General features: G+C 47.8%; 1 protein-coding gene across 1 annotated transcript in view; it reads right to left on the minus strand.

Moving 5' to 3' along the window:
- mpp7a (MAGUK p55 scaffold protein 7a) overlaps positions 1-23,408 on the minus strand; it is a gene marked incomplete at its 5' end in the record, with an annotated part of 96,171 nt that overhangs the window by 31,828 nt on the left and 40,935 nt on the right. The window contains 5 exons of the mRNA XM_080019913.1: positions 9,231-9,295; positions 10,153-10,349; positions 12,776-12,850; positions 13,571-13,656; positions 13,846-13,927. Of these exons, the coding sequence (XP_079876039.1) occupies positions 9,231-9,295; positions 10,153-10,349; positions 12,776-12,850; positions 13,571-13,656; positions 13,846-13,927 (505 nt within the window). The remainder of the gene's footprint in view (positions 1-9,230; positions 9,296-10,152; positions 10,350-12,775; positions 12,851-13,570; positions 13,657-13,845; positions 13,928-23,408) is intronic.

The following is a 23,408-nucleotide window of genomic DNA, read 5'->3' on the forward strand; positions in this document are numbered from 1 at the left end:
GTCACTTGGAAGCAGCAGCAGCTTTAGAAAGAACTGCGAGAAACAGAGCGGGCCCTGGTAATTGCCATTAGGTCAGACCGGGACCACATCAACGTTTCTGGGCTTCGGCCGTACCTCCAGAACAAAGCGTGGAAAACAAGCTGTTCCTCCGAGGCAAATCCATCCAGAGCCATTCTCAAAGATGGCTTTAGACCCACAGCAGAGGCAGAACAGGATAACAACTACATTCTATAAATCCATGACATGTCCAGCCAGTGAACTTACACTGACAAAGATAGGAATACAAATAACATATGATAGGCCTGGGTACTGCAAGAGAACTGCTCTTTGGGTTTCGATATGGGAGTCCGAGCGCACATAAATCATTCTTAAACGGTCTGGACATAAAGTATGCTGTGACAATGACAAAGCAAAGGAGGAGTATCGTGTTTGGTCATAAATTTTCAGAAATCATATGTCATAGCATGCCAAGGGCCCTAGAATACTAGTCTATTAAAAAAAAGAAGTCCAGAATTGAGGTTGAAGGAACAGTGAATGGGCACAGGTGATCTAGCTTCATGTCAAACACTGTCTTCTCGACAAAATAAACAATGACACGGCTACTGCAGGAGATGACGGGACGAAGGAAGATGGGGACAGAAGAAGGCAACAACTCTCACCTAGGTGGAATCCGCTACTAGAGTCAGCCTCCTCTGACGATGGCGAGAGAGCGACAGGGAGACAACAGAAACCAAGAAGGGCACATCATCATGTTAAAGAGCACAGGTAGACATGGCAACAATAGACCGGCACAGATCGTAGTGTTAACTGAAAGGATGGAGTGGTAGGGTTTTTATTGTTGTTTTCTTTTTTTTATTTCTCTCTCTAACTGTTGAAAGAAAGTAACACCGACAGGTCAGATACCCAAGACAGGCATGTTTTGGTTAGCATTAATCAGGTTTTGTAGATTAATAAAGTATGTGCATGAGTGGACTGCTCCAGGTAGCCACTGCATATGGTTGTTCTAATAATTGTCAGTATTAGTGAGTATGAATTAGCTGGTTAGACTTGATTGGCTATGGGGGGAGGTGAGTGTGAAGGGATGGATCTATACCCCAGTTAAGGTTTGATGGAGACTTTTTTTATGAGAGATGCAGAAAAGAGGACGGAGGGAAGCAGATAAGTGCTAAATTCCTGAGCCCTGGATATTGAGCTACAACAAATGGTTTCACTGCATGTTGCAGAGGGCCTATCCAGGGCCTATCGGCACAATTCTAGCCATTTTGCAAAGCATAGGTCAGTTAGGCATGTGGTACCTTCAAACTCCTCAGCTGTGAGTGCGGTAGACACACAGGATGGACATGAATTGAAGTTAGAAACAAAATAATGGATTTAAAGGAGAACAAATTTACAAAGGGGGTGACAGAATAAGAGAAAGAGACCTACCAAAGTCAACTGCCACATCATCTTTGAAAAGCAAAGGAACAAAGAAAGGAATGACAAGATAAAAAAGTTAATGTCCTGATTTCTCATGAGTCAGTTTGAATTTGGCAAATAATTAGCTATCAGAACCAGAATAATAAGGTATTCTATATTGTAATTACAGAGATGAGTATTTTTTTTTTCAAAGAACATCAAACCATTTCATTCGACCATAAAAGTGTAGGCGTTTTCGCACTGAACAGTTCTGGGGACTCCCTGAGGGGAACTTGGCACTGGGGAGGTCCTCCGAGATCTAGATATCTTCAAGGGCTTTTTTTCTAGTAGCATTTGCACTGCACTGGAACTCTGAAGTGAAGTCAGCCAACGGCCCTTCAGTGTGTCCGTTTTTCGTGTTCTATTTACTCTAACTTTCACTCATATCACCATATCAGTCCACCAAAATCGGTTTCTGAACAAATTTGAGGCGAGAAATAAGCAATGCAGTAGCTGAATCGTCACTCATTAGATCTACAAGACGTAATTTAAAAGTTTGTTCGTGAGGCACTTGGTTTTTATTTTTGTTATTTTTTATATCCATGGAGTGTACGTGGGCCTGTCCCCACCCAGAGTGTTGCGACTCGACCGGGCGGACTGTCCCCAGTGCGAGGGACCGTGGGCTTACGTCTGGACCGATCTCCGTGCACTTACGCACTGAAGGTACCTCTTGTGTCGGTTAGTCCCTGCCCTGAAGTAGGAGCTAAAAAAGTCCTTCAAAACGGTGTTCTAAGAACTACGAACGTTGCGTCTTCCTGCAGTGCGGACACAAAAAAAGGGACGGTTCCTCAAAAAGATCTTAGAACTATGAAAAAGTTCCTGCAGTGCGAAAACGCCCAATGTTACTATTATTTCTACTGGTACTACATAAGCTGATCACTAATGTTGTTACTTACACTAAAAACCATTATTTTACTAATGCAATTACTACAAGTACGAGATGATCACAATCTACAGTTTCTATCGGGGAAGCACGGCGTGTATGTATCGTTACCTAGCGACACACAGTGCGTGATGCATGTCTTTGGTACATCGGCCGCCACTTTACAGAGAAAAACATATTCAGATCCATCAAGCTTATATTTGCTACTTAATGTTAATGTACACTGCACTGAGTTTTTGAAAAGCCGGAACCAAGATGCTGAAGTGAGAGTGAAATAGACAACATTCTTAAAATGGTTCACGTTGTGTTAAGGGAGGGGATACGCACATACTTACAGTCGCTTTTGAAAAGGGTAATACATCTATTTTTGCTTGAATATTTCTGTGCCGCTGTGAATGTGCATATGTCTGATAGCTGGGTGTGTGCCTACCGTGTTTGATCATGTGTGAGAGATGCAGTGGATTTGGAGGACATTCGGAGGCACTTAACGGCGCTTCCGTCCCTTTGTGTGTTCCCACCGCAAGAATGGGTAAAATCAAAAAGGCAAAACATCCGTCTATGGTCTCCGGTTCGGGAGGCTCGAGCACTTACTGCTTATTTCAAAAATGCACCTCAGCTGAGGGAGATGCCTCCAGATCACTTCTGGAGGTAATGGGTACAGCCACAAAAGCAGTCAGAAACAATCACAGAGGACTTTTTATTTTGTTCCTTGTCTTCCCTGAAAGAGGCAGGTTCAAGGCAAAACTTTTTTTTATTTTTTTTTATTAAAGTTGGGGTGTAAAGCATGAAGCCGCTGCCTTTATCTGTCATCTTTTTCACATGTTAGAGTGTGTTCACAGCGATGTTTCTTCTGATGCTGCCCTCTCCCACTGTAATGTGGGCGTTTAAAGTAAAAACAGATTCTGACCCTTCCCCCTGAGAAACAATGGCAACGGCAGGCAGGCCAGCACAAGGAGGAAAGAGGGAGAGAGAGAGAGAGAGAGCAAAAGAAAGTGAGGAATGTGAAGAGGAAAGATAAAGAAATAGTCCAAATAGGAAACATAAAGGAGGAAAATGTGCGATAGGGCCATCTACGCGATCCAAGATCCTTTAAAATGCCCGAACATTATAAAAAAAAGCTTTCATCTAGCCCCTATGTGCTGAAAGGAAAAAGGTTAAGTTGTCTCACGACCTCACAATTAAACATTTGCAAGAACGCGTCACAGAATATAAAAGGACAAGGGAACGGGACGTCTCAAAACGTTGAGAATCTGGAAGCAACACTTTGTCCTCTTCCCTTGTTTAACAGGGTGCTGAAATTTAGAGGACATTTTACAGTTAGCAAAAATAAGGCTGTTTGCTGCTGGTGTGTTTAGATTGGTCGGGATTTCATTGACAGTTGGCAATGGAGCCTATCATCTTCGTAGAGTAGAGGAGCCATGAACGCCCACACGGCGGCTACACACCATCACAAGAGCTCCTCAATCTTCAGTCAACCTGTCCACAAGCTAGTCCGATCTTTCAACCACAAGGGGATGACAGAAAGGCCGTGGCGAGGGTGAAGACGGAGTGAAGAGGAGTTGTAAAGGGAACAGTGTAAAAATATATTTCTGCGGGATAAAAACGGAGATGGTGGCGAGATTTAGGACGAGGCTAAAAATTGTGAGCTCATCAAGAAAAGGTTGGAAGTCGTGTCGTAGTTGGGTCCGGCCAAGGCCAAGCCCGAGTCAAGTCCGAGTCTGAAGCATATTGAGTCCAAGGCCTAATGGAAGCATTAACTCAAGACCATTGGGGCTGAAATTTGGCTAAAGACCTCCACAAGACCAGTGCTACTCCAATTAAATAGCAAAACTACAATTAGAGCGGGGGGGTCTAGTGATCAGAAGATTGCCGGTTCGATTCCCGGCTCCTCCTGGTAGCGTGCTGATGTGTCCTTGAGCAAGACACCTAACCCCCCCAACTGCTCCCCTGGCGCCGCTATGGCAGCCCACTGCTCCTAGGTACGTCAGTTACTAGGATGGGTAAAATGCAGAGAAATGCATTTCGTTGCCTCAGTACTTGGTACTCTGTGCGATGACACATAGTTGAATCTAATCTAGTAAGGGCCAAGATTCTACTTCCCTCTAATGGTTGTTATTCATTAATAATAATAATTTTATAATTATTAAATTATTTACCTTTTCTCAGGATAAGTTTATATTCAGAATTCAATTCAGAGAATTCCAGATGTTATCATTTATGATTTGATAGTGAATATTTAGCAATTGAGCACAACTCTCTATTCAAATAAACAGTCATCGTTGACAGATAATTGAAAATTTGCGCAGGGCTGTATACTTGTTGGAAAAACATTTTTCTTTAAATTTCAGAAACAAATAATTATTGAAAAAATAGCTCCAGGTACATCTATATTTAAAATTGCAAGTCCGTCAATTGCAAGCATGGGGTATATAAGCAATTTTCCCCAATTGGGATCAGCGTGTCCCAAAACTGTAGACCCCTCTGGTCTTTACAAGATTTGTGGCTTTTATGGGCTCTACCCTGCTAGCCCCCCATCATTAGACACTTCGTGGCTGCTAGCGAACCTCTCATCCGTCTCTCAACGGTGGGGGAGCGGCTGTGGAATGACCCATCTAGTCAGCACCCTGTGAATGAGCCTGAATTATGGGCTGACGTCAGCCCTGCAGCCAGGCATCATACGGATTTCCTTTGAGCACCGTTTTGAACCCCTTTTTCAACCTTTCTGAGGACGAGGATATGTCTATGTATAGGTTTGAATCTTCCAGATGACAAAGAACTAGATCTTTTTCTATACATCTTTTGGCCTTCACTGGGTTCTGAGTCTAGACGAGAAAATCAACTACAGGGAGTGGAAGAAATGGTTCACATTAGTGGCCCAACCTCAGGTACACATCCGAGTTTATAGGTAAAAGTATTTCATACTGCAAAATGATGGCACATCCTTGAGTTAATATATTGAAATGAACAGCGCATCAGCAGCTTTCATTTGCTTTAAGTTGGTGATGAAAAACACAAAAGGTGGTCCCTGAGGGGTTATCCGGGCCTTACATCTAGGATTAGAATTTCGCTTTTCTCCTGGATCTCATGCCCTCCTAAATCGATTCATTCTGTGTCTGTGAGCGTTTAACTTGAAAAATGAAATGGACAGATAAATTGAACAAGGGGGCCAAGTTCAGGGCTACTTAAGACCAATCTTGGGCGACGTTTGGAAGTGGTTCAGTCTCTGGGAGAGAGAGCAAAAGTGAGCAAGTGCCTGTGGATAGGTAGTGACCTGTGGAGAGAGAACTAAAGACAGAACCCGAGGTGAGACGGTAAGTGCGTCCACGTGTTTGGCAGACAGTGCATGTACCCAAACAATCAGAGGACGGAGAGGCAAGCCTGTCAGACGGAGGCGTACGGCGACAGCTCAGAGAGGCTTTCAGGATGTTCGGAGAGGCGGGAGGAGAGGAAGGGGGGAGGAAAGCGGACAGGAAGGCTGGAGGAGAGCCAAACGCTGATGGGATAGGACATATTTAAGGCGGTGGGCAGAAAGGTCTGTTTGATAAATGAAGAAGGAAAAAAAAAAAAAACAATAGCTGATTTGCGGTCAATCGCCGACTAAGTAGCCTCGATGACGCGACGGGTGGCGCTTCGAGCCTTGCTTCCAGAACCAAGGAATGCATCCAGAGGTTGTGCGAGACGGAGAGAGAGAGGGAGAGAGAGAGGAAAGCGATTATTTATGTCCCGTAAAGGTTGGACATAAATGGACACGGTTAAGCGATGCTTGCCGCAGCCGCTGGCCAAGGTCAATATTGTTCCAGCCGACGGAGCTTCTGGGCTGGAAAGAGAGAGCGAGAGAGAGAATGAGGGAGCCCCCTCCTCCATTACCATCTATGTTCTCATCTTTCTAACAGCGGGGGCCCCCTCGCTATCCTTTAATTAGGCTACAGCTTAGGCCCCCGGGACCCGGCCGGGCCCGTGTCAAGCCAGGACCCGACGGTCCCTCTCGGTCCCGGCCGCTGCAGCTCCGCAGGATCGCATTTGCTACCGAATGTGACCTTCCGCTGCTGCGCCCTCCATCTCCGCCTTCCTCTCCTCTCCTGCGTTGTCCCTCTCTTTCCGCCCCCCCGTGGCCTCTTTCTATTAGCGCCCTGCTCCTCTCTTTTCATTTAAGACTTTCTCTCCCTCCCTTCACTTCTATTCCCTCCACTCATTGCTTATACCCGATCCCGGTCCAACTTTTTCTCCTTTCGAGTTTTCTGTTGCACGCTGGGAATATCATGTGAATGTCAGTCGGTGTGTTTCTGTGTGTGTGTGTGCGTGTTTGTGTAGGCCGGCGCGAACAGAAAATGGACTGTAATCATTCACCGGTTATTCATTCAACTCCTGAGGGGGTGGTGTCAAGGGACTTCCTACTTCCCCTACTACTACTACCCACACAGGCAATTGCGAGCGCACTGGCTGATATTTACTGCCTGTATCACACATGACATTAGTGGGAAAATGTACTGCCTGGGCGTCGAAGGAGACTTATGTTCCCAGAGTAAGGGGGCTGCAGCGGACTCTGCTACATTTTACACCTGCCCTCTGGGCATCGAGAGGGGGCCTGCAGGTCCCATAACTCATAAGAGGAACTGGGCCATTAAAGATAAATTGGGAGGGGAACAGTGGAGCACTGTCTCCCGAAAACTTTTTAGCAGGCTATTTTTGGCCTTCTCTCTCCATGCATGCCACTATGTGGTTGAACATAACCAGGAAATGACAAAATCCATATTTCCCCCTCCGGGCTGAATCTGGGGTAAAAGAACCTAGTGCTAAGTTTAAAGGCGGTCAGTTCAGCTTTGGTTATTATTTCAAAGCAAGTTATATATAGAGAGAGTCCCATTACATTTAGGGCTCAACACTGTGTTGGTGAAAAGGGCATTGAGGCGGGACATTTTGTGAATCCAGCGGACTGGAGAACAAGGATTATGTCTTAGGAGGAGGGAAGCAAAACTGTTTGCTCGCAGTAGGCCGTACATACACAGTACACAAGTCAGGCAATGTGATTGACAGAGAGAGAGAGAGAGAGAGAGAGAGAGAGAGAGAGAGAGAGAGAGAGAGAGAGAGAGAGAGAGAGAGAGAGAGAGAGAGAAATCAAAGAGAGCGCAACGCGGGGAGAAAAGGATAGACGTGTTGACAGGAGCAGCGGATTGTGAGGTCAGCCTTATAGTGGATGAAAGGGTGGACAGAAGGAAACCTTTGCCGTTATCTCGTGGTGCGTGGTGGTGACGCCATCAGCGACTTGTCCGGTCGGTTGAGCCGCTGAACATGCCAGAAAAAAGTGCAATTCAAAGGCAAGATACGTTCTCTAAGGCCAGTCGATCTCTTTGAACCAGGAAAGCTTAGAACTTATATTCCGCCATAGACATAGCGGACCTTCGCAGGCAGTAGGCAACATGGACGACTGTAAAATGTTAAATTCTCCGGAAAGGGTGTTGTTTTTCGCACATGATATGGTGCAGTGTCTCGTACATGTCCTGGGCAATATTGGCAAAGTCAATATTGATGATATCTGGGGGATCATAAGGTATGTACACACACGATTTATTTGAGAAATAATCATGAATAATATGGACATTATGACTAAGCAGGCAATGATTAGAACAGCCAGAACAGTCCATGAAGTTCAGAACATTGCAGTACGTTACTGTGGTGCAGCCTTAAAGACAGAAATATTGCAATAACTAAAACAATGATATGTAGTCTCAAATCACGCTAATATCATAACGATGTACCGCCCTACTCATGCGCATCCCTGAGCTTATCACCTCCCTTTCCCCCCTGCTGCTTTCATCCAGGCCACCTCAACCCATAGCCGTCATCTGTCTGGAAAGTGACGGCCTCGCTGTCCTGTTCTCCATATTTTCCCCTTTTTGTTTTTCGCTGCATACTGAGAAGCTCGCAGGGGGTTTGTGCTGCACGGGCCGTCCACATGTTCACACGCAGTAAAACATATTGCCGGGGTGTTGGAGGGTAATTTACGGCACTGAAACCCTCCTATCTCATCCCCAGGACTGCTATCAGGTCATTAATCCATCATTAGGGGGCTCACTAAAACGCTCTGTGCACACGAACGATGAGCCGGCAGGGTGTAGGTTGGCGTGCGTGTTGGCTGGACAAGGGGTGACATGAGGAGAGGCTTTCCAGAGTGCACAATTCCCCCCTCCACACACACACACACACACACACACACACACACACACACACACACACACACACACACACACACACACACACACACACACACACACACACACACACACACACACACACACACACACACACACAAACATAACTGCTGCCTGGCTTACAGCACATCAACACATCCTGTAGGCACAGGGGAGGGGGTGGGATTGATTGGCTGAAAAGAAGGTAATGGAGTGAAAAAGGTCTGCCAAAGGGTGAGAGGGAGAGCAAGAGGGGGGGGAGAGAGAGAGAGAGAGAGAGAGAGAGAGAGAGAGAGAGAGGGAAGGAAAGCAAAGAGAAAGGGGTTGAAAAATATATGGTCTGACGAGGGACCTGACAAGACACAACCTCCCCTCAAAATCACTGAGGTGTCATTGTACGGACGTGAATCAGAGTAAGCCTACTGTACAGAAACATACACATCTACACACACCGCCTCTGTAGTACTTCAATCCCACCACTCGCTCGTCTCCGGCGTCTTTCTTTTTTTGTCTTTGATTTTTTGAGCCCTGCCACCTGCTCAGTGCAGTGTTCTGTATTGTATGTATGGCACAGTTGCCCCATCAGGCAATGTCATATACTTTATGTACCACACACACACACAAATACAGTATATATATATACATATATATATATATATATATATATACATACACACACACACACACTGTATATATATATTTACATGGTCGTCGAATGGGAGCCTTCAGGGGCTGGAGTGGTGCAGCCGGCCGCTGCAGCGCTAGTCTCCTGTAGAGAGAGAGAGAGAGAGAGGGAGAGAGAGAGAGAGAAAGTGCGAGCGAGACATTAAAAACCATCAGCTTTCATGACCACACGGGGAATAATGAACATTTTGGGATAGGATGGTGGGGATGCATTCTGTACACCAAGTTGTTTTAACTGAGAATGGTAAGGGGAAAAAGGAAAACAAGGCGATATGAATGATGGAGGTGTCGCCGGAGAAGGTGAAGAGAGAAAGAGAGTGAAAGAAAAAAACACAATGCGTGGATTGTGAAAAGGATTCATCTTTTCATTATTTTGGACACACACACACACACACACACACACACACACACACACACACACACACACACACACACACACACACACACACACACACACACACACACACACACACACACACACACACACACACACACACACACACACACGGCCCGTTCAAGATCAGTGCCAACAAACTGCCGTGCCCCCCCACCCCCGCCGCCCCCACACCCCTCCCCTTCAGCTCTGCGATGCAGATCAGCGCGGCCCGTCCGAGCGCGCCACTCATGTGCGATTTTTCCATGCGCTCGCCGTCCAACGTGGAGCCGTACCAGCGCGATCATTTTCTGTCATTACTCATTTCGGGCCAGACGTGCACGGAAATCCAAAGTATTTTGGCTGTGTGACGCAGAGGGGTGGGGGGTGAGGGGGGTGAGGGGGTGGGGGTGAGGGGGGTGGGGATAGTTGGATAGAGAGAGAGAGAGAGAGAAAGAGACAGACGGAGATAAAGACCCTAAAACCCAAAACATGAATAAGTCAAGTCTTTAAACGAGCATGGGGGGCGGTGGGGCGTGCCAGGTGTGAGGGTGGGCAGGTGGGATCACCTCTCCTGGAACTGCTTGGAGGGGATGAGGCCGGCGCGGGGGTTGGAGTCTCCCTCGTGCTTGGCCTGCCACCAAGTGCCGTCCTCCTGGCTCATGATCTGAAGGACCGCGCCCCTCTTGAAGGGCAGCCCGGCCTCCTTGCACGGGATGGCCTTGTCCTCCCTGGGGTCGTAGTCAAAGAGCGCCTTCACAAACATCTGGACGCACAACAAAGCAAGGGGCGAGGAGCGAGAGACACAGAGAGACAGCGAAAACAGAAGGGGGGGGGCGGGGGGCGGGGGACAAGGATTTAGCGCGGAGAGGAAAATGCGACGCTTCGCTGACGATTACGTTATTTCTCTCTGTGTGAAGCGCTGGGGGGGTGGGGGTGGGACGTCACCGGTGCAGTGCGAAAACACAGACGCCGCTTCACCGTTGCTTAATGCGATTAGCACGAGAAAGGTCATCGCAATCAGGGGCTAACAACCTGCCGTCGCTCTACGGCAACGTTTAATCTCCCATCCGCACTTGAGCGTATGTGTGTGTGTGTGTGTGTGTGTGTGTGTGTGTGTGTGTGTGGAGGTGGCAGTCTGGGGGGGAAGGGGAGGGGGTAAGCGCTCCTCGTCAGCGTGGTGAGACTTTTACAACAGAGTCAGAGGCTCCAGTTTGGAAAGCCTCCACTTGGTTCTGCCCGCTGACTCCCTGACTGATTGGCCTGTCGTATTAAACATCAGTAATCCATCCTGGCTATGGGGAGGAGGGAAGAAAGGGAGAAAAAACAAAACAAAAAAAAAAAAAAACAGGGGAGCGATCTCTCAGTTAATTTATTTTCTTGTAATCGGGATGGCATAGTTTGTTTTGGCAGCGGGGGGAGGGGGAGGGAGATTAACTCCCTCACCGCTAACTGGGCCCGACCCGCGATAGGCACCGACGCGTTTCGCCGTCGCGCCGTGGCTCGCGTCTCAAACCAAGGAGAGCGCCTCTCCGTGTCGTCTTTCCAAATAAAGCACCGTGGCGATGACTTATCGCCGCGAGATAACACGTTACATGTGGAAAGAAACGGGGAGGGGAGGGGAGGGCGGACTGTGCATTTGCGAGCAAGTTCGAGAGAGTGCCGGAGAGGGGTTGAGTCATCGCGAACGGAGATGAAGGTTTTGTTTTCTGTCTGATTTAAGGAGCGCTTTGTGCCATTGTAGCAACATTATATATCAGACGGGGCGGGGCGGGAGGGGGGTGTTTTATTTGGACTATAGAACAGCCCTTTGGCCCCTCATGTGCTGAGCCAGAACACGCTCAAAGCTCCAGTCGCCCCGGCCAGCTTTTTCCTATCGTCGCTTTCCCCTTTCTCAGGTCAAGTTTTGTTTTAGGTTTTTTTTTTTTTTTTTTTTTTTACACGTGCAACTGTTTTAAATTCTCTTCATCTGTGTTAACCTGATTTCTAAACGTAGGCTATTGAGATCAGTCCCTAAGGAAAAATAATAATAAATAATTGTAAGCATGTCAAAGGATATTGCTTGGACTACTCCATCTACATTGTGAATAATGTTACAGCGGCTTGTGCTTTGACCCGAAAGCTTAGGGCTGGGGGAGAGGATCCAGCGCTCTGTCAGCTGAAGACCGATGAGCGTGAGAGACGAAGTGTTCAACAAGTGGGAATTAGTGCGGTTTCATGTCATGAAGAAGACTGAGATCTACTTTACCGAGGTTGATGCATTAACATTATATACACACACACACACACACACAAACTTGTATCAAGTTCCATTAAATGCACGGCTATAAAAACAAATACACACACATAGCATACTCTGTGCAATCCATTACACTCCACGTCCCAAAAAAGGTTTACAGACAGATATGAAAAAACACTCTCGGCAGGGGGCGTGGTGAAGCTGTGGTCTGCAGGTGACGACCCTGGCTTCTTGCCGCCGCCGCGCAGTTTTACTGGGTCCGCCTCATCAGCCTCATTAGCGCTGATTGGTCGGACCTGGCTAGGAGAGCTTTCTTACTGTATGCGTTGTCTTGTCTTAGAGTGGGGATCGCTTGGTGCAGGAGACGCGTCACTGCACACCAGATCACGAGGCACATGGACCCGGACTCTGGTTATTACAATATTGATTAACGTTCACGCTTTGGCCAGCGAGCCTTTTGTTTATTCGTTTGAATAAAAACCCCGCCGTGTCGGTACCTCGCTGACCGAAAGTCTCTGTCTTCCCTCCCTGAACCCATATCCGCGGGGAGAGTCTCCCATGGGAAGTTAAAGTGCAAATCCATAAGATCATACGTGTTGAAAAGATAGAGAAGAGTCATTTTTGTGAATGCTCATCCATCATGAGTTTAGGGACAACAACAGGCTGCGCCGGATCATCAAATTCACCACCGCTGCCTTTCACATATTGTGCCTGCCCGATCATTGCATTCTTGCAAGGCGGACCCTGCCACCAACAATGGAATCAGCATATAGAGGCACAAACATAACGCAAATTGCCAGCTAAAACAAGTATAAACATGGGATTTTTTTTTTTTTTTAACAAAATAAAATCATGGATTAGCGCTTAAAAAAAAAAAAAAAAAAAAAAAAAAAAAAAAAGGCTTCCCATTCTTCCCTGAGTGAAACCCATTAAACAAAATGAGTAAATCATACCTTGGGCTCCTTACTGGGTGCATCCTCTTTGATAGCAGGGACAACCTTAAAGGTGATGGCTCCCTGCGACTGGGCCTGAAATAGCGGGGGAAAGACCAAGAGAGTGAGAAAGGCTTTGAGGATAAGGGAGACACAGGAGGTAAAAGAGAGAGAGGAGAGGTGGGCAAGCAAAGGCGGTGGCAAATCATTGACAATAGTCGATGTAATCCAAGAGACACACTGCCTGAGCTCTCAACAATGTAAGGGTTACGAGGATTAAATGACTTGATCTGGCAGGGAAGCTGTGTGTGTGTGTGTGTGTGTGTGTGTGTGTGTGTGTGTGGTGGGGGGTGCGCGCACAGTAACAAGTCCTCATCTGTTTTCGAGGTCACAGTTTCTGAAAAGGCATCTAAACTTGCAGCCCTCCACCCCAGCCCAGCCCACCCGCGGCAGGGTTGCAGCCCTGTGATGGAGCTCATTTGAGGCCTGTGGCGGAGCTCGCTTGGAGGGACTACACAGCGCCTGGCCTCGTCCGGGGGGACCGTGTGGCCTGATGCATGTGGTTTTAGAAGGCCCGCAAAGCCTCACAGAGAGCGCCCAGTGTGTTTGGTTTTTCAGCACTGGGGATAAATGTCCACGGGCCCTGGATAAGTTAGCGGAGAGCGCTGCCATCACAAACACAACTCCCTCTGAGGGAGAATAACACACACACACTGGCTTGCACATAGACACAATGAGACACACACAGAAATGAGGTCACTCACCCCACACACATGCACACACACACAAAAACACACACACAGAGATGAGGCCTACCAGAATGCGGATGATTTCCTCTGGCTTCTTGTCATCCACAGGAATTCCGTTGACCTCCTTCAGCTCATCTCCAACATGAATCAAACCTGATCATGGGAATCATGTCAAAGCGCGCGCGCACACACACACACACACACCATTCGATACGCGTTTTGCTTACTGTACACACTTTTATCCGAGGACATAACACAACATTCCAGCGATGTTAGGTTAGTGATTCCTGACAGGGAACATATAATGAATAGATGAAGAGGAAATGAAAGGGGAAAACTGACCACTTCTGTCTGCGGCTCCGCCTCTCATGATCCGGGCCACCAAAATAGCTCCCGTGTGCTCGTCTTGCTTAATCGTCGCCCCCTGCCAGACGACAGACACCAGAAATGAGTTGGGGCTTCCACAGGTTCAGAAGCACGACAGTGGGATGATGAAATATGCCACGAGTACACCAAAAGATAATAAACAAAGTAGTCTTTTCTGGACACATAGCAACAACAGCACATGGAACACTTTGAAACAAACTTTATAACAGAGTTACATTGTTGTTCAGTTCCTGGCATTGATCTGAAAAACAGGCTAGTTTGTTATCTTTGTTGTTCTCCTTTTACAAGTGGCCCTGGTGGAGAAGCAACAGATGCAGGTATGTCGACTGCACCACGCACACACACGGATATAGACAAAATCCCTTTTCCTTCTTTATGGGCCCTGGTGCCCAGCCAAAAGGGACACATGGGGAAGAGGATAGTGTTTCCTTCCTCATTTCAAATGACAGTGTTCAACGATGATGAGTTTACCAGTGGGAACCGCGACTGGATCATTGTTTTTTTCCTTCTTTTTGTCTCTCTTTACATTAAAACGGAAAACCAAGCCAGCGCCAACCTGTCACACCACTAATACAAACAGTCGTTGGGGCACCGTGCTGCCTGGCGGCGAGGGCTGGCCAGTATCGACTGGCTTCTTGGCAGAAAGCACAGCCGGCTCGGCCGATCGAGTCCTCTACGTCAACCCCAATGTTATCGCCCTCGCTCAGACTAGTCAACCCGAGAGCCAGACAGACACGGCAAACGTGTCATCCAGATGCCATGGCCAGGAGTTGTCCCTTGCTCGCCTCCCCATCTGCGGTTCACATCATTCCCCGAAGACCGTTATTGCCTCTGGCTGAAAAAAAAAAAAAAAAAAGCTTCTTTATGCCGCTGCGATCATGTTTTACCTCAACTGTCCTGACTGGCTCTCTACTGGCTCTTAATTATGTTATTTCCCTGGGCGCCATCCTTCCTCACAAAGGGGCAGTAGTTACTGCTAAAATGCAGAAGGGCCCTGGGGTGCCCACAGGACTGAAGGGCCCTCTGGGTTGTAGCACTCTGCTGCGGCCATTAGAGTGTCACACATACTGTTTTCACGACCCAGTCACACCTAATGGTTTTCCTACCAAATAATGGTTTCCTCAAGGTCTTCTGGGAGGTGGGTGGCGGGTGGACACAGGGGCGGAAAAAAAAAAATGGACATCAGGCTAAGTAAGACGGTTGAGGGGGAAGGCTTTAATTGCCCAATTAGAAGTTGCGGTACGAGGGAAATCAGAGGAGGAGGTCACCGAGAGGCGAGCTCGCTGGTGGATCCCAGTGTCAGGGTCACGCAAAGCCCCCACGCTGTGACTAAAAGCAGCCGTCTAAGGGAATGATGCAATAGGCCCCCAGCATGAGAGAGAGAGAGAGAGAGAGAGAGAGAGAGAGAGAGAGAGAGAGAGAGAGAGAGAGAGAGAGAGAGAGGTCTGCAGCAACTCTCACAGGAGCATTGAGACATGCGGTCATGGGGTCTCTCTCTTTGGCCGTTATCCAGCGGGTGTGATGGTGTTTTCATTGCCCCCCACACACCCCCATGAGGAGGCTGGCTGGTGGCAGTCGACAGTTTAAACTAAACAGCTGAGAACCAGCCTTGCACCCCTGATCTGCGTCATTACTGTAACAACAATAAGCTGTCTGCACACAAAGACAGTGAGGAGATCCGTTGTCTTTGCGGTGTGCTGTTTCAAATGGGGCTATCTTCAGCATCTGCTCCCGAGTGTTGTGGAAATATACATTAAATCATAACAGTTATGACACACAGGACTCAATTTGCGTGCAGTGCCTCTGTCATGTCGACACATGAAAAGGCTTTTCATAACATTTTTTTTATTTATCATATGACAAAAGCCCTGGGCCTATATGAGGCAAAACATCTGGGCCAGGAGCAAAACTGTCTCCAGACCAGGGTCGTAAGATCACCAGTGCTAAAGTCAAAGGGGCAAAATCATGGATTCTGAAAAAGGGTTATTTAGAGAGGGGCGTGTTAATGGGACTTTACACATTTTAAAAGCTTTCATACGGTTTTTCACTATGAAAAACTGCCCACTGATGTGATGGGACCTAATGTAGGCCAGCCAAGGCAAAACCAATGAGCCACAAGGCACTTAGAGGGGAGAATATTAAGGAGAGAGCTCAGCTCATACTGGATCACCCCAGGCTAAACTCAGCAGCCGGTACGGTAGCCAAATGAGTTCTCGTCTGATAAGAAGAGGGAAGAGAAGCCAAAAGCAAGTAAACATGGGCTCCTCGGTCAGGAGGGTGAGTGGAAGTTTTAACAGGAGACTGGGGATGTAACAGACGGAGATTAGGAGGCATGGTATGCGAGGGTGCCAGAGAAAGAGCAATGTCAATATAAAGGGACATGAGGGTGGGAAAGATCTGCGAACAACAGTCTACATGGACCAAGAACTTAGCAGCACCTTGCACATGGAATGCATTTGAGCTCTTTTCACTGTGTGCTGGGTGTGTGTGAGTTTTTTGACGAGAGCGAGGGTATGGGCACCAGCTGAAAACAGGCCAGACAGACGCACTCGGGCAGCCTAGAGCATACACTCAAAGACTGGATGATTGATGCCGGACAATCGCTAAGCCTGATGAATGGGCTACGCTGTGTTAGTAATTAGAGATGAGGCGCCACTTAACCATCCAGGAGCTAAGCTCTGCCATTCTAATGGAAAAAAGGTAGCTTTACACACACACACAGTAAAGAGTTTGTCCTTTGAATTCCCTAAAAAATAGAAATAACTGAAAAGAGCAAGCCTAACCCGTCAAAAAATGATTGTTTAAGGACGGGAGACAGCAGTCAAAGCAAACAGCGACATACAGTAATACCGTTTTTACACCGAAATTAGCGGGTATTTTTACACGGGTAAATCCACTAAAATTAAGCGAGTGAATGAAGAGTGAACGAGTATGCCTTTTTTTTCCTGGTCTGTCACGTTCGATGTCACAAACACACCGGAAAAGGGGCGTGTCATGTTCCAGTGTGATTGGAAAAAAAAACAGTAGAAGCAGCATAGAGCATCCATGCCCGCACCTGCAGCGGCCGCTGCCAATCTTTCGATGGCGGGGAGTGGAGACGCTCCTCTGGTTCGGAGACCGGCTTGGGGCGATGCGGGAGTTGCTTGGAGCCCGACAAGGTGCGTGGGGGTTCTCCGCTGTGGTCCCCACGGAGTGATCTCCATACTCAAAATAAATATCTTAAATAAATAAGTGAATGACTTAACTGATTTTGGACTCTAAATCGGATATGAAATGGACAAATGATACATGGAAATTCATGTCTATTTAAGTGGCAATGTCTGGAACTTCAACGTGCTTTGCTTGTAAACAAGCGAAAATTAGCGAGTCTACCCAGGTGTCCTGTTTCCATCGGAGCAGATAAAAAATGTGACTATTGCAGGGTCAATTGCCATGGGACTGAAACCCGGGGGTAACCTTTCCCACTAATGACAAATGCCAGATGTTACCGTGTGTTACCGGGTTTTTGGTGCAGAGAGAAAGGGGTATGAGAAAAATAAAGTAGTAGCAGCACACACAGGGCTGCAAAGGTCCTCTTGGTGGAATAGCCATGGTCAATTACTCATCCATAGGGCGACCTGGAGCTCCTTTTCCTGAGATGATCAGCTCCATATGCCAGCTCCAGTCCTATATAAGTCCTAAATACCTAAGATTGTTATTGTTGGGCTGGACAGAATGCAACCACTCGGTCTCTGATGTGTGGTGGGGGGAACTGGAGCGGCACTCCTCCATATCAGACTGTGGTGGACCAAGGGGCGTGGTGAAGCCGCGGCTGCAGACGGCAGCGCGGCTTTCTTCCTGCGGCTGCACAGCTGTCCCGAATCAGCCGCATTAGAGCACAAGCGTCGCTGATTGGTCCGATTCGGAGCAGGGAGCTTTCTTAATGTTTGTCTGTCTTGCAGAGCGGGATCGGTGTACGGGGCTCGTCAGCCTGCCTGGAGCTAGTCATTCCTCCTGCGTCCTGACTGATTATTATTATTATTGTTGTTGTTTATCATCATCGTTTTGGCCAGTGAGCCTTTCTGTTCTTTCTTTAATAAAAACTCACGCCATGTTGGCACCCCAGTGCCAGAAAGACTCCGTCTCCGTCCCTAAAGCCCTACCCTGGTGGGTAGAGCCTCCCACACAGACCATTAGCCCTCCTGGCATGCTAGAGAAACACATGCGGGACATGGCAACGGTGCTAAGTATGCGATGACAAATGGCTCACACTTTGTCTTGTTGCTGTATGCAAGAAGCAAGATTTGGGGACTGAAATCTGGATCCCCTAGTGTAAACAAGTATGCGTTTATGAGTGGGAATGTAACAGAGGTAGAGCAATCCAGGCAGCCGTCAGTGCAAAGGCATACTGTGAAGCGTCAGCAGATAAGAGCGGTGAGACATACAGTCAATTCTGGGAAAGGCACCATAGCAGCTGGGGCCTACTGTATTCCTGACAGGCTAAGCCGCCGTGAGGCAATTACAGGACCTTTTGGCTGATGGGATGGGAGGACGCATGAATGACTGGATACCATGATGCAAGCTGGCTGGTTAACAGACAGTTTGGATGAATGACTGACTGGCGGCCGACTCTCTTGATGGCTGGTTGGCCGTCATGTGGCCTGTCTCATTAGCAGTCTACAGGGGGTGACAGTTGAGTATGTATGTAAGACCCGGCCATGGTCATAGTGAAGCTAACCTGTCATATAGACCCTACACAACAGCACATAAGCACAACCACCAAAAATCCACCAGGGAAAACAAGTGCAGGGCTAGAATTGACACATGCGCTCCAGCGGCTTGTAACAACCCCTGAAAACACCGTCCTGTGAACCACATCGAATACTGTGGTATTTGACAAACATTTTCTCCTCTCTGCAAAAATTGAGCGTGACAAGGGAAAACAAACGCAGGCGCAAGGGCCAAGCGGGCGACGTGTTTTGACATGATGTCACTTAACAGTCGAGTGTAACAGCGACAATAAACCCCTGCTGACTGCTGTGTTGACTGCTGGGTTTTAAGGGGTATAAATATGAGAGTAGTGGAAACACATGCCGGCGTTCCTCGCACCAGATGTTGACCATGGGAGAAACAAAACGTAGTGGGAATGGGCCTCCTGGACATTAAAATACAATTATCCCCCAATCGTATCTGGTGTTTGGGACTGTGTCATTTCATCTTACCTCACTCAGATGGCACAATGCCGCTATAACACCTTCGATCGTTACCATAACAGAGCTTGCCATATTTATGAGTACTTACGCAGTTCCTCCAAACGTATACATTCTAGTATTGCTGAATGCGGAAAAAAATATAAAAATATCAGTCGCGATCGGAAAATCCACTTAGAGTTACGGTCACCTATAAAGCTTAATGTAGCGCATTATTGGCAATTAGAATTAGCAGGAGCCCAGATCAAAGTCAAATGAGCGGGCAAGAGGAGATGGAGAGAGAAACAGAGGGGAGAGAAAGACTAAAGGAGAGAAGCTCCCCTAGGTTTTAGGGTCAAATAGGTTTTGGAGCACTGTGCTTTAGGCCCTCTGCTGCAGCCCTAATCCCCTCAGTGACCCATTGCTCACCTTGCCACCTGCTTTATTAAATCACCTGCGATAGCAACTAATAAAATAAAAGTGTAGCTTATCCCCCCTGTTCCACACCACACTAAGCTGCCCTCCTACTCTCACTAAAACCAGTCTCAGGTTCCCTATTTTATTTCTTTAACCCCAGTATTGAACCCCCACCCTCCAGCCGTAATTAACAAGTACACTGAGAAAAAGGAAAATTGGAGGTCATTATCATGATAATTACGCTGCGGAGGGGAAATTCCAGGGAGGAGCTGCCAGCTATCCCCCACCACCATCACCACCCCTAACGTTTTCAGCTTAAATGCTAATGTTAGGGGCGGCCATTACCCACTCACTGTGAAAACACACTTAGCAGCCCACCTCAGCACTTCAGGTGCCTGTGTCTGTTGAGCCCAGGGCTAAGCCTGAGTGTGTATGAATGCATGTATGTGTGTATGTTTGTATCTCAAATGTCTGTGCGAGTTAACGTGCAGACCAAGCTGAATTACCACTCTTTTTGCTAGGTGTCAAGACAGTGCCAGGTAGTTAGTCATTGCTGTAAATATATATATATGTACAGTTTGCCTACATATGTGTGTGTGCCTGTGTGTGTGTGGGTGTAAACAAAGAGACAGTGTGTCATATAGAAGTGTGTCATATAGAAGGAGAGGGAGAACCATCTCGGCCTGGGATTGTTTAGTGTTTTCCTCAGTCCTTATCCCGGCTATGAAAACAGCCCTTTCACATGTCACTACTCATTTCCATACGTGTTCTGGGAGGCACATGGGAGCGAGGCGGTGTGTCATATCGCCCCTGGTGGACGGGCAACAATGCCTGCATTCAGCCGCCCGGAATGCCGCGCGGGAATGTGGCGCGGACGGAAAGAGTGGAAAAAGGTGCTTCAGGAGGAAAAGAGTGTAAACGCTGAGGTCTGCTTTCACATTTATGATTACACATGATGGGAGGAAGACCATTTTTTTCCCTTTAAGAGAGCCTTTAGATTATAATCTGCGAACGCCTCTGATGTGGGTTTTGCAGAGTTATGCGTTCTCAGGTTCACAACTCAACAGACTGCCAGGGCGGTGTGTCAGGCGCTGTTTCGCACATTGCAGACATCCGGAACAGTCACACACACACACACACACACACACATACACACAACTCGCAACATCCATGCACAAATATACGCGCTCTTAACCGAATACACATATGCCAACACGACATGGTGAGCCAGTGGAATACTACCAGAGCGCACAACTTGTCCTCATGTTTTGAGTGCGGTGCTCCATCTTCCTTTGACGGCGCTTCCAATAAAGCCCAGGCCTAATCCATCAAATGAAAGATGTATTGCTTTTAAAGCACACAGCTCTGTCTGGAAAACACTAACATGTGTGCTGTCTCCTCTAATCCCATTAGCTGTTCCATTAATCCCCTGCCAGTGTCATTACTTTCCTCTTGTGCTTTTTGCACTCTGGTGTAAACAGAAGATAGGGAACTATCTCTTTTCAGCCCCTTCAGGTCAATTGAAAGCTCTTCCTTTCAACTTCGTCCAAATCAAAAGCTTCTCCACATTCTGTTCTTAACACTATCGAGTGACCTCAGCCGTAGTGCATGTGTAAATGTGTATACACTTGTGCCAGCCAGACAAAGGGGACAGTATTTCAATTTCCCTGCAAGGCTAAGTGATCCTGACACACGCTATCTGAGCGAATGCGAGAGACCCCTCCAGAGAGAACGGGATGAGAGCAGCGGTTATCCCACAACTCTAATTGTGTCAGAAAGGAGAAGGGGGTCCTGCCTCGTGAAGTCGGGGAATGCACGTCACGTCAAAGTGCCAACGGCAGATTGGAGCGACCGCTATTCTTGTGTCTGGTCTGCGAATTTGAACAAAAAGACAAGAACAGCATCTCACGAAGCCGGGACGCTCCATTCCTGTCAAGTCACAATTATGAAATCATATTGAGGTACAGGTGCAAAGAGCAAAAAAAAACAACTCCCATTTTTGGCAGCTTTATAATGAAAATGTTGGACAAGCCATCTGAATTTGTACAGCAAGCACTGAACCATGTCTCTCTCATGTCCAGCCGGGCTATTTGTGGGTCTTTAATGAAAAGTCCAGCTGATCCCCTGGCATCCAGCAGCTGTGGGGAGACTGGGTGGCCGTGCCCAGTGGCAGAACCGTATTGTTTGGTTCTGTAGGCGCTGCCAGCCGGGGCGCTGGAGGTGGCTGCCAGCTGGATGACATGTCCCCCGGCGACCACCTTCAGGTTTTCCATAAACACGCACCCAATCACACCCCATTATAATTGGAAAACCAACCCTCGCGCGCACAGACAGCGACATGGACTGACATTGATCTTGTCACATTCCTGGCGGCGGAGGATTTCTTACAGCTACTAATGACACCTAACAACCTGGGGAGACAGGAGAGAGGGCGGGGGATAGATGAAGCGTCAAGTGTGTACTCGGACAGCGTTCCGAGTCTAAGCGCACGACCGGAACGTGGCGAGGCCGTTTCTGAGCCGCAGCGACGGTCGTCCGCAAAGAGGGACGGGAAGGGAGACTGCAAGGAAGGCAAAGCAGAAGAAAGATAAAAGTGGAGAAAAGAGAGATGGGTGGACTATATAGACAGAAGGAAAAAGAAAGAAGCCGGAGAGAGAGAAGGGAGGGGGCAGAAGTGAGTGACTCCAACAAGCTCCGACCGAGCCGACAAGTGGTCCATAAAACGTTAACTAGCGGAGGGGCTTAACGCAGCCGGCATCCAAGGTCCGTCGCATACATTTGCATCACGGGTTTTTCGGAGGATCTCAACGAGAGGGAACAGGGGTCCCGCACACATTGACATCGTCTGGCTCCAATGACCTCATGTCCGACAGACGGTCATCTTTTCTTCTAGAATTTAATACTTCCGGGATGCTCTGAGGATAAGGCTGCGGATTAGGTGTGGCGTGTGTGTGTGTGTGTGTGTGTGTGTGTGTGTGTGTGTGTGTGTGTGTGTGAGATAGTGAGTGCATGTTTGTCTGGGCCCGTCTGCTTTTCTCTCTCGATCCTTCATCCTCGCAGCGCCTGCTGCTTTTGGGTTTTTCTGGCTCAGAGTGCCGAATTGTGTAACACCAGTGTGTTCTGGAATCTTCCAAGTCTTTGTCCGTAGTTCTCCCATTAGCCAGTCTGCACTTGGGCGCTTTTATCACCTCAGGCAAAAACTGCTGGTATATTTGCTCCCCGCTACATGCCCAAGTCAGCCCTGACGAAACTCTGAGCCCCTCGACCGCAACACACACACACACACACACACACACACACACACACACACACACACACACACACACACACACACACACACACACACACACACACACACACACACACACACACACACACACACACACACACACACACACACCCTTCAGAAACTTTATCCAAAATAACACATTCTTTCAATAAAAAGACATGGCTGGGGCTCACATTTACCTTCTTCTTTTTTTTTTTTTTCTTGACGCAGCCACATGTTTATGCCTCTCTCCAAACCCAATTATTACATTGTCCCGACATTTGAGCTAATAAATCAGCCGGTTGGGGTTGCAGCGGGAGAATACGCAAAGAAAAAAGGGGTGGAGGAAAGAGGTCGTCCAGGAAAGGCCGAGACTGTATCTTTCTCTAAAAATACGCCATGGAGTCACGCTCTGAAAAATGATAGCAATTAATCAGCGCTACTGAATACAATCCACTCGTCTAATCACAATTAACTTTATGGGTGAGTCACCGGGAACTGGCGTGCTAACCGCAGCATGGTCACCAGACAACATACACTGCTACGGCAGAATGAGTAGGAGGGAGAGAGCGAATGAGGTAAGAGAATAAGCTCGGGTTTGAAAGGGAGCAGCTTAGAGAATTAGCGAGAGGGGGAGAGAGGGAGAGGGACGCACGAGAGGCAGG

Source organism: Zeus faber (genome assembly GCF_960531495.2).
Source record: "Zeus faber genome assembly, chromosome: 19".
Lineage (NCBI taxonomy): Eukaryota > Metazoa > Chordata > Actinopteri > Zeiformes > Zeidae > Zeus > Zeus faber.